At 38.6% G+C, this 12,341-nt stretch overlaps 1 protein-coding gene across 6 annotated transcripts in view; it reads right to left on the minus strand.

Moving 5' to 3' along the window:
• GUCY1A3 (guanylate cyclase 1, soluble, alpha 3) overlaps positions 1-12,341 on the minus strand; it is a 69,352-nt gene that overhangs the window by 9,628 nt on the left and 47,383 nt on the right. For all 6 annotated transcript variants that reach the window (XM_011959738.1, XM_011959741.1, XM_011959742.1 and 3 more), the window contains 3 exons: positions 10,189-10,674; positions 6,478-6,621; positions 1,606-1,760 (listed from right to left, as the gene is read on the minus strand). In XM_011959738.1, the coding sequence (XP_011815128.1) occupies positions 1,606-1,760; positions 6,478-6,621; positions 10,189-10,674 (785 nt within the window). The remainder of the gene's footprint in view (positions 1-1,605; positions 1,761-6,477; positions 6,622-10,188; positions 10,675-12,341) is intronic.

Here is a 12,341-nt window from a genome sequence, read left to right on the forward strand (position 1 = left end):
AAAAATTAGCCAGACATGGAGGTGGGCGCCTATAATCACAGTTACTTGGGAGGATGAGGCAGGAGAATCACTTGAAACTGGGAAGCAGAGGTTGCAGTGAGGCGAGACTGTGCCATTGTACTCCAAACTGGGCCACAGAGCAAGACTTGGTCTCAAAAACTAACTAAATAAATAAATGCACAAGAAGGGAGAAGACACTATTAAAGAGTTACCTCTGAGAATAAGAAAGTTAACTTGCTTGGTGTAATTTAGCTACTGTATAGATCTGAAAAACTTCTTTGTTACTTAAGAGTTTCCAATATAGTGAGACAAAATGTACATGATAGATATATTTCTACTTACCACAGATTGGTTTAATTTCTGGTTAAAGGGATAAATGATACCAAAATGGCAGATTTTATTGAAGCAGACTGTACACTACATATTGTCAAGGAGACGGTGAAAATAGAGGTTCTTCTGATGCTAGATGACACATGGCTCCTCTGACTGTGTTAACACTTGCTGCCAGTGCATAAAATTGTGATCTTTGAAAAATCCTTGATGACCAGCTAGTTTTCATCTGGTAAATTCTTCCCTGTATGATAGGGCATTTGACTGGCTTTTGTCCTTGATTGCAGGGAGGGAGCTTCTAAAACTCTTGGAATTTTTTGAGTTATAGGAGTATCTGTTTTCCATGAGGCCCTTGGATCACATTTGAGTTTATATTAATGAGATGACTCAGAATGGGGGCAGGGCCCCAGAAAAATCAGTCTTGTGGATAGAAGGTTGGGGTTTTGTGCTAGCCTAACCTCTGGGGAGGAGAGTGGGGGTGGTGTCTGAGTTCAGTCACATGGCAGTGATTCAACCAATCATGCTTACATAATGAAAATAATGACTCCATACATCAAACTCAAAGCTCAGTGTGGTAGAACTTCCTGGTTTGTAAACCCATTGATGTGGTCGGACGGAGATTAAGTTCTGATTCTATGGAAGCTCTGCATCTGGGACCCTCCCAAACCTTACCCAATCTGTTTCCTCATTTGGTTGGTTCTGATTTGTATCCTCCAAAATAAAACTGTAATAGTAAGTAAAGCAGTTCCCTAAGTATTTTTGAGTCATTTTAGCTAATCGTCTAACTTGAGAGGTTCATGGGAACCCCCAAAATTGTAGCTCAGTCAGTCTAAATGCACACTTAGGTCCCGAAGGGTGGCTAGCATCTGAATTAAGGGCAGGCCTGCTGGGTTCTGTGCCCTCTAACTTGTGGTTATGACTGTGCTCAGTCTGGGTGGTTACTGCCAGAACTTCACTGCAGTGTACTAGCTGATGTCAGAACACCTGTCAACGTACTGAGAGTGTTAATATAGGCTTCTAAAAGAAGAATGATGGAAGAATAGGTAATATCTGTCCTGGATTTATGGCTGGGCCACAAACACCTCAGGCGAGTCATTCTTAGGCTAATAAGCAGTGTAAAAAAGTTAAAGTGAGGATGATAAAAGTTATCACGTTTCTTTTTTCTTTATGATTAAGGAAGAAAAAAGTTATGAACAATGAATCAAATCAATGGGGAAAATGACAATTGTATATAAACAAAAACGAGAGATTTTAGGTGTTTAACATAATTACTACCTGTAAGTTGTTGGGCTGACATTGATTTTTCGTGGTACACTGCAGGACTCAAATTTGTTAGCCAGAGTGACATTGTTTCCAAAAAGACAGTAACGGGGCATTTTGACTCCAACAACGCCAGCAAAAACTGATCCAGAATGCAGTCCAATTCGCATCTGAAAGCAAAAAATAACGTGATGTTCCCAGTCACTGGTAAAACACTTCCTACTTGTCAGCGTCATTTGGATACCCTGTCTAAATTATTTTACCATTCACCCTCAGCACACCACCCCTTTCCTCAAAACCTCCAGCCAACTTCCCTCTACTCCCTCATATGCAATTAAAAGTGACTAGTGCAGAATCAATAGTCACATTTCTTAACTCTTTTCCATTTAGATTTATTACACAAACCATCTTAACTGTGTCTGTCTTCAACCTCTGAAACAAGTTTCCATGCACAGGGATCACAGTTACCACAGCAACATAGCAAGGGGGATATGAGCTGTTTATGTGAACCTGCCACCTCTCCATCAAGTGAGACAGATATAATTTCTGGACTCCTGGAGTTGTTTTCCCAAACACTGACAAAGAAGGGCCAATGAAGCTAGCTCTAAGGATATTAAATATATTTTTTAGACGTTTTACCTTAAAATAGCTTTATACCAAACACTATCCCACTGTTCTAATGACTTACAACTGAGGAAATGAAATTGTAATATTTAAGCAGAAAATGACAGAGGAAGCAGAAGGTGGAAGTTACTTGAGTCTGACGACGATGTCTATATACATGAAACTAAAAGTCCAGACTGATGAAAGATCAGATTTGTGCCATGCCTAGATATAAGGGGCAGTCTGGGATACGTTGCGGCAAAATTTTAGGAATTCTGGAAGTCTCCAATGACTTGGAAAACCACTGAGACAGAATGTTTTATTTTATTTATTTTTCAGAGATACAGTCTTGCTCTGTCACTCAGGCTGTGGTGTAGCGGCACCATCAGTTCACTGTAACCTCAAAACCCTGGGCTCAAATGATCCTCCCATCTCAGCCTCCTGAGTAGCTGGAACTACAGGCATGCACCACCACACCTGGTTAAGTTTTAAATTGTTTGTAGAGACAGGGTCTTGCTATGTTGCCCAGTTGATTCTCAAACCCTTGGGCTCAAGTGATCCTCCTGCCTCAACCTCCCAAAGTGCTAAGATTACAAATATAAGTCACCTTGCCTAGCCAAAGCAGGATATTTAACAATGGAATCTTCAAAGGTCTGATTACTTGATGATCTTAAAGAATTCACAAATACTGAAATTACTGCTACTACAAAGCAAGCTAAAGTGGGGACATTTTAAATGACAATGATGATGCCATGTTCATTATTTTCAAACTCTATGTTTACTCAAACATTTTAAAAAATTGTATGAGATACATGCATTTTGAATGAAGACCAAGAACTCAGTAACTTAGATATAATTTAGATATCAGAAGAATTCAGTTCTGTCTAGTTTTAATAAGTAATTTCAGATATCTGCTGGAAACTTCCCAGACTCATTTACTTTTAAGATGTCATATGAATTCTACAAAATTTTCAAACAAAAGCACTAGATTGTGAATCAGGAACTTTGTATTCTAACAAACTCTACTAGTAACTGTTAGTCTGGCTTCCTTAAGTCTCTTTACTTCCCTCTGGTCATGTTTTCACCTATAAAATGCAGGGTTTGATTATTTTTAAAGAACTTCCTTCATCAAAGTTTTACATTAACAAGCAAAACTTAGATGTCTGTTATATATCTGGCTTTGTCTCTTTTAGGAAAATATGAATTTACACATATAACAAGTGATGGATAGAGAGATAGACAGGTGGATAGATAGAATAAAGACTCTTTTGCCCATAAATATCAACCACGACTTTAGCATATTTAGATTGAGGAATCATTGCTTTCTGTGAGCATTCTTCTGGTTAAACCAGTTTTTCTTCCTATAGTTACTCCAGCTTATTATATGTTAAATTTACCATAGCATTTTTATCTTATTTCATAATTAAAATGTAAATATATTCTGTTCATAAAAACCGAAGTCATGCAGACAAGGCAAATGTCCCTCCTAGTCCTTCCACGCCATGCTGCCTTCTTCCCCTTCTCCAGTTTTGAATCTCTCAACCCCAGCATTTTCTTAGAGAGCTTTTCAAATTAATCAGCAAGATTTAAAACACAATGTGTTTAAGATACACATTGTGCCCCGAGCAGGTCTCTTTTCACTGGTAACAGACTTCCGTGCCAAATAATGGAAGGCAAAGGCAGAATTCTGACTCCCGGGAAAAGTTTGAATGGGAACCTACATCTTTTATTTGGGACTACTTGTGGCATAGCCCATTTCTCATCATAGGCTTCTAGGCTTAGGAAAGGAGGGGTACTAGAAGTTTGCTTCCATGTTCACTTGTCACCTACCGACTTTCACGGTTATACTCAGCCCACTGGTCTCTGTCACCAACCCACCTGCTGCTTTCTAAGCCTGACTGGATGGATGTTAGTGAGGAAACAATAGGAATAAGTGAATAGATGAATGATTTGCACATGTGATGTGCTAGAGGAAAGTACAGAGTTTGAAAAATAAGAAAAGAAAATATTTTCTATTCTTTCACTTCAATTCTATACCGAGAGGTAGCAGGGCAAAAAGCAGAAAAAGCCTGGGCTTTGAAGCCACATGGACATGACTCCAAATACTGACACATAGGAGACTTGACTGCTCGTGTCTGCTGGTGAATTGTAGATTCCTCTTTAAAGTGTTATTATAAGGATTAAATGACGATGTTTAAGTCACAATATGCTCCTTTCTGATACACATTAAAGTTTCCCTACTAAAAATACTCTCCACTCTGCCTCTGTGATGTTTCACAGGTATCTCTTAAGGACGTCAGATATTTCCCAGGACTGCAGGTTAGTACACATAAAAAGGTATGATTAATGACTCCCTTTATAGGTCTTTTAAACTAGCTTATCATTACCCAGGTAACTATCTTTGAAACTAACTATAAATAATTCTTCCAACTTGCAAAAATCTAAAAATACATTTATACAAATAACAAAAATGCCATAAAATTCCTCCACACCAAACATACACATCTTAGTTATAAAATGCATTTGTGTGAAAATCACTGAAAATGTTAATAGTCTATATATTTTTAACATTTACTTTGATGCTACAAGCCCCCTCAAACAGATTAGAAAGAGAAAGAAATATATAGTCCTCCTCTAAAAAAATGCAATTATAGAAACTAAATCTGAAAAAGCCAGGTATTGTGATGCTTCTAAAACATACTTGCAAATTATTTTACACTCCTTCTATTGATTCATGGGCTTTAAGCCCTCTCTCTTCTGGGCAGACTTATGATTGCTCTGACCGATAGAATACAGCGGAAGTGTCGCTGTGTGTCTTCCAAGACTAAGTCACGGAGCTTCCACCAGTCTTGTCATTCAGTGGGAAATGAACCACCTCATAAGAAATACATATTAGCGCACCACGTGTAACACTAACAATCCCAGCTGAACCCAGCCTTTCAGCCATCCCCACCAAGGAATCTGACATGTAAGTGAAGCAGCAGTCTTGGAATGAATCTTCCAGCTCCAATAGTTGCAATCCCAGCTATTCCAGGCACCCTCACCCATTTCAGTATCCCCAGCTGAGGTCCCATAGATTGTAGAGCACAGACAAGGTATTCCTGGTATGCCTTATCCAAATTTTTGATGCACAGAATCCATGCATAATAAAAGATTGTGATTTTATACCCTTACATTTAGAAAAGTGTGTTGCACAGAAACATATAGATGGGATGACAATAGACTTAGAAAGTAGTTATGAAGAAAGCTTAAACATATGGCTCCTATTAAGGTTAAAGAGAGTTAAGGATAAACCTCTAAATACATAGTTTTGTTTTTAAATTTCTTCTTTCTTCTCTATATGTTTTATAGCACACTAGATAAGATTTTACAATACCTCAAAGGCTTATTTCTGAAGGTAGCCAAATGGGGCCTGTCCTATAAAAATTAAGGGACAGATTCACTGTGAGACAAATAAAGGTAATCTGCCTATATTCTATCTATTAAACCAATGCCTACCATGTTCACTTTATTCCCTCATGTGTGGTGAGATACTAGCCTGGAATCTGGCTCATTTAGAAATGTTGAAATGTCATGTGCCTTGGAAAATATTGGTGGATTAGCAGTCAATATCCATTCAAATGTAATATCCTCTCCTCCAGGAGTTGGAAAACCAAAACTACATTTTCTAAACTAACTTGCAGCTTTTAAATGCAGTTAGGCTTGGTAAATCAGATGCATGGGATTTGGCAGGCACCATCTCCACTATAACTCAAGCACAATTGTGGAAGCCTTCGTGTTTTCTATAGCATGCTTCCTAGAGAGTCCATTTTCCCGTCACTCACTTTGTAACAGTCATGATGCAGGATTGCCATCTTGCTGATTATTACAGTAGATACAGTTTTGGAGAAGCAGCAGCTTTCCGAACATGGCAGTTTCCTGACTGTGGCTTTGGTGGGATAGTTTTGGAATCAGCTTCGAGATTTCTGAAAATGCAATTGTTCTGAAGTTTGCCTTTAGGAGCTATTTTATTTTGACAATGGAAAATTCCCATACTATGGGAGACATTTTTTTGAAAGTCCAACTTATAGATGTGTTCTTCTGTCCTCTCAATGATTCTGTAAGCCTATATCCTATAATACATTTCTCCCAATGTAAACAAGTTAGAGAAGATTGTGTTCTCTATAGATTTTGCTTGCTCTCTCTCTCTCAACTAAACCCCAACTGATATACTATGGTTTTGATAATCAACTAATATGCATTTGCTCTTGTGACATCTCCTAGAAAATATATCATCTGCCTTACCTTGATAGGTTCTCCATGGGGAGACATAACTTCATCAGAGAGCTCCATCATCTTCAGGGCCATCAATGCTATCTGAACAGCATGAGTATCACTCTCTTTGTGTAATCCCCCAGCTACACAATAGGCATCGCCAATGGTCTCCACCTAGACATAATATATTTTCCATACTATAAATAAATGCTCAGGAAGAATCACAGGCTATATCATATAGAAGAAATTAAGTCATACAGCATAAATCTCATTGATCAGGCCTTCTGGAGGATCAGGGTTAATCAGATACTCCCAGAAATGGCTTTCTCTTTCAGGAAATGCACAAGGTTTAGACCCATTACATTCAGTCACTGCACTGAGAGGCAGCACAGCCCTGTGAACACAGTAACAGTTGGCTTCTACTCCCAGATTTGTCACTGACTCATCATATCATTTCATGTCTTTTTTTCACCATATAAGATAGTTTTTGTAGAAACAATATATTTTTGAATTATAATACATTGTTTAAAGATGTTGGGATCATTTGCTCATTTTATATCCTCCTCATCATAAAATAGTATTTTGCCTCAAGTCACTACCCAATAAATGTCATATGAATGTAGTAAAATTGTGCAACGTAAAACCAAGATATTAATAGTCATAGGAGTAAAAAGAAGTGGTTTTTCTAAAGGACCCTTGGGGTCCTCATAGAAATTACATGTCTAATGGATACTAATCACAGTTATGGAAACGAAGATGCTGAACCAGTAGGTAAAAACAATGGTGGTGCTTGAAGGACCACTGGAAATCGAGCTATTATCTAAAATCTAAGTATTAACCTTGTCATTATCATCATCATTCTTGTTGATGTTACAGGCAATTTTTATCTGTCTGTGATACTGGCTGCAGAAAGCAAATAGTTAATTTAAATCCACAAATAACCCCCTAATTCTAAGAGCTGCATTTTTCTTCTCCTCCAAATATTTATTGTAACTATAAGACCCTATTCTGATCCAAAGCCTCAATTGTGAAAGCATGAGGGTGAGAAAGGAAAAAAGAAAGAAGGCACAAATCTTCAGAAATTCCCCACTCACAGTGAATGCTGACACCCTTATTATGGCTCCAGATTTCTTCTTGACCTGTCTTTCTCCTAGTCTCTGACTTTATCTTCTTATTCTCCATATTTCTCATTTAGTTCCAATGTCACTGCCTTCCATTATCCCTTAAGCATATCAAACATGCTCCCACTTGCTATTCCTTTCTCCTGGAGCAATCTCTCTGCAGATAACCACTTGGTTGTCCCTCCTTTCCTTCAGTCCCTGCTAAAACCTCACCTTATTAGAAAAGCCGATTGCTACCACCCTCTAAGAAACAGCAATCACCCCTTACCTATTGCCCTTCTTTTTCCCCTTAACCTACTTTATTTTTCTTTCATATTATTATACTAACTGAAAGACTATAAATTTACTCATTTGTTTACTGTCTTTCTTTCCCCTAATCATATGTAAGCCCTCTGAGTTTGTTTAGTTTATTCACTCCTATATTACCTGTGCCCGGTAATAATGAACCAGGTGTCAATGTCACCCATGAACTTTTTCTCAGCAATGAGCACATAAGAAATGCTCATCATGATGGCTATCACAGGTGCTCAATAAATATGCTAATCAGAAGAAGTTCTACCCCTATCCTACCTGATGTTAGGGGCCTGCCATATCTGCTTTTGTAGCCCCTTGTACATACTGCATCCCTTCGTCACGTCATATGGAAATCTGGCGTTGGTCCATTCTGCCCTCTTCTCCTTCTCCATATGTGAACTTTCCTCACAGGGATTGTACCCTCTAGCTCTGTAGCCATTGCCCACCCATGCTGGCAAATGCTGGATAACCAGTATATATTTGCTGAAACAATTGGTAAATGAACACAGAGAAAAACAGAAAAATGGCCAAAACCCCCAGAAAGACAGAAGAGAGAAAATGAAATTAAATAAAGCCATAGTATAATCAAGTCCTGGAATAAATAAGGTTGACTATTCTTTTGAAGCCACTGGCACTCATAGGGTAGGCCTATGATTATACATTGTGTATATCTGAAACCCTTCTACATTTATTTTCAGCTGTCTCCAAGTAATCTCAAGCAAAACCAGAAGTGAAGAAAAAGTAGAGATGAGGACTGGCATAGAAGGTAATTTACTATCTAGCTATGGCTCTAGTTAGATTCATCAGGGAACTCTGTGACTATTGTCCTTATACCTTACAGTGAGGAGCATAGTTTCAAAATGCTTGTTAGGATATTTAAAAACTATACCTTATATCCTTGATAGAAATAACCAAAAGTAGAAGAGGGCTACTTCTGTTAGCAATTACAGCAGTTTGCAATGAAGAAAGACTTCCTTCTCACAATTCTAAGAGAGGAGACAGTCTCAAGATAGAAAATGTCTACAAATAAATAACAGTAAACTCCGCAAGAGGCCATCAAACTTAACCTAACTGAAGCCAATTATTTTTTCTGTAATTATACATGGGCCTCTTTTTCCCCAAGGGAATCATGGCTCTGTTTGGAATTTCCTGTTAGGAATTTTTTAAAGTAAGGTTTTACTTCTAGCATCTAGAACAAAACAAGACAAGAGCTTATGTATTATCACGAATAATATTTGTTTCTTCCATAATAATTTATTTATTTCCTGTTGGGTTCAGCTCTGAAATGTCAGAATGTTATGTGGCAAGTTAAGAAGATGATTCAAGCCATACAAATGAGAAGTATGCTTTATTCCTAGTGCCAATGTCTAAAAGAAAGCAAAGTAATTTAAATCAGTAAAAACTTTTAATTCTAAAGAAGTAGACAGAACTTGAAACCTCTTCATTAGCTCTCTTACTAATAGTAGTTACATTTAAAAAAAAATTGGTATCAGGGATGGTCACTGCTATATCTCTCGTGCCTACAATGATGCCTGGCTCATCCTGTATGCCTGATGAATATCATGTATTATCTAACATAATCTTTATAACAATCCTGTTCATGAAGATTATGGGACATAATGTGTGTTATTCATACATATAGTCTCTGTGAGTGAGCATTATTTTCTCTTAGAAGTGATGATAAAGGTTTTTTTTAACTTAGTTTACAAAGCGAGTAAGGCAGAGAACAAGATTTGAAGACAAGTCTTTGTTTTTCAAATGTCTCCGCCCTTGGCCAAGCTGCAAAAATGCCTTAAGTAGGTGATTTTGATTTCTGTTAACTGTCTATGAAAAGTATCATGTTAACTCTGTACTGAAGTAATCTATTTAAAGGCAATTTTTATAATCCTCATGTGTCTTTACTCTTACAGATACAAAGGATAATGTTTCCTTGTATAAGCCATACTTCGAATTATCTCACACTTAATAATTCAACTTGGTTTCCACAGTGAAGTGGCAGGTTCACTGACTATTAAACTTCTCCTATTAACAGGTCCTACACCCCATCCTCCATTCTTTGAGCACCTTATCCTCCCTCCATTTTCTGCTCATTCTTTGAGAAGAGAGTGTGGCAGTCCTCTCACAGAACAGTTATCTCTGTTTCTGGGCAGACCCAGAGCTATTTCTGGCTGGAAAACACCCACATAATGAATGCACCATACCTGCTCCCAGGACTGGGCTTGCAAGAGGTGGCCTTTCAGTTGCATTATAGTTCAGGTCCTAGGCACAGTGCTTGTACCCCAGTGAGTTTGCTGGTAAAGTGATCATTGCCCTGTTCCACCCCTACCTTGTAGACATCCAGCTCTCCACACTGCTGGTCGAAGCGAGTGTAGAGTGCATTGAGCATGGTGATGACCTGCAGTGGTGAGCACTGGGAGCAGATGGCAGTGAACCCAACGATGTCTGAAAAGAGCATGGTGACATTACTGAACTTCTTGGCTTGCACAACTTGCCCTTGCCACAGCTGCTGAGCAACCTCACAGGGAAATATGGAGCACAGAAGATCTACTGTCTTTTTCTTCTCCTCCTCCAGGGCTTGGTGGGCTTGCTCAAGAGTGGCCTTCAGCTTCCCTAGCCTCTTCTTCAGGCCATCTTGAGCTCGGGCTTGCTCCCCTATCAAGACCACATCTCTCAGTGCATTGTGAATTGGGATGTCTGAGAGGTAGAGCCCTCGTCCTGTAAAATCTTCTAATCTGTCCACACAGGGTGACCCCAAAAACAAGATTGCACTGGATTCAACAATGTAGATCATTTGGCCTTTGAGGTCCATAACCTATGAAGGAAAGGAGAACCAAGTGTGGTTTATTCAAGTTTCCAAAATCTTTCTGAGACAAAAGAAGGGGAAGTAGATACAGTAATAATCCCTTTGTGTTTAAACCTGCTGAAGAGGAACAGTTCGCTTTCTTATAGTTCCAATTTGCTATGAGTTCTAAAATGCATGCAGACGTTTGAAGAGTATATTGGAGTATACTCTACACAGAAATCAAGATTTACAGTGAACAATGCAAAACGCTGTTGCTTCGATGCTTTCTCACTAAGCAGCGTGCTGAGGCTTTTGCCACGATATTCTTGTTAATAGTCTCACTTGGTTAACCTGAAGTTCTATTTTTTGTATAATATGGTACTTACGAAAATGTATTCTTCCTTCCTTTCTTCCTTCTTCCCTCCCTCCCTCTTACTTTTTTCTTTGTTCTATTTTTTTTTTGTTTCCTTCTCGTTTAGCATGTTTCTCTTCTCTTCCCCACTTCTCCCGTAGTACTTGCTCCATCAGCAGGTATGGAAGTTAAAAAGCCTCCAAAGGTAAGATTTGTATCCGAATTTTTTTTTCTGTCATGAGTAGCTCCCCAGAACTACCTTTTGGAAGTCATTATTTTTCCAGAGACTTCAGCATGAGGTATCTGAATCTTATAGGAGAGGCTACTTCCCCATTTCAACTTTGCCTCCAGAACATAAGGAACCCTGCCCTCCACCACACAAATAAAAGAGTAAACCATACAGTAGAAAGGACTGTACCAAGGAGGATGTGAGAGAGAGGGGGCTTCAAGTGATCATCCTGAACCACAAGAAGGTTTACTTGAGGACGTGTGGACAAAGATGTGCATGTGTGTTCTTGCAGCTAAAAGCCAAAAGCAACCCAAATATCCTTCAATAGGGTACTAGTTAAATAAAGTAGAGCTTGGGAGACCAAGGTGAGCGGATCACCTGAGGTCAGGAGTTCAAGACCAGCCTGACCAACATGGCGAAACTCCATCTGTACTAAAAAATACAAAAATTAGCCGGGTGTGGTGGCACATGCCTGTAATCCCAGATACTCAGGAGGCTGAGGCAGGGAGAATTGTTTGAACCCTGGAGTTGGAGGTGGCAGTGAGCTGAGAACACGCCACTGCACTCCAGCCTGGGCGACAGAGCAAGACTCCATCTAAATAAATGAATAAATAAATAAAGTAGAACACAACCATATAATGGGACACCAGTAAGACTCCAAGGAAGCCAAATAGACCTATATCTAATGACATGGGAGGATGCACAAAATATATTGTTTTGTGATAAAAGAAGTTGTAAAATAGCATTTTTTTCTTTTAAACAAAAACGTGTATAATTAGTTTTTCATTTTTTTGCTACAATAAACACCTTTCAATATTACTCATTTTTAAACATCTCAATATATTATTTTATGACAGAAAATAAAAATAAAGCTATTTTCCTGTTGGGGAAAAAATACTGCTTCTGCTAAAGTTATACATGTGTGAAATCTCTCTCTTAGCTTTGCTTGTATTATCAACTATGAGTTAGCAAACTTTCTTTCCTGAGACTAAATAATTACCAAAGTTCTCTACCATGAGATGACAGATTTTTTTTTTTTTTGAGACGGAGTCTCACTGTGTCGCCCAGGCTGGAGTGCAGTGGCCGGATCTCAGCTCACTGCAAGCTCCGCCTCCC

This window comes from Colobus angolensis, unplaced genomic scaffold (genome assembly GCF_000951035.1).
Source record: "Colobus angolensis palliatus isolate OR3802 unplaced genomic scaffold, Cang.pa_1.0 Scaffold5, whole genome shotgun sequence".
In the NCBI taxonomy this organism is placed as follows: Eukaryota; Metazoa; Chordata; class Mammalia; order Primates; family Cercopithecidae; genus Colobus; species Colobus angolensis.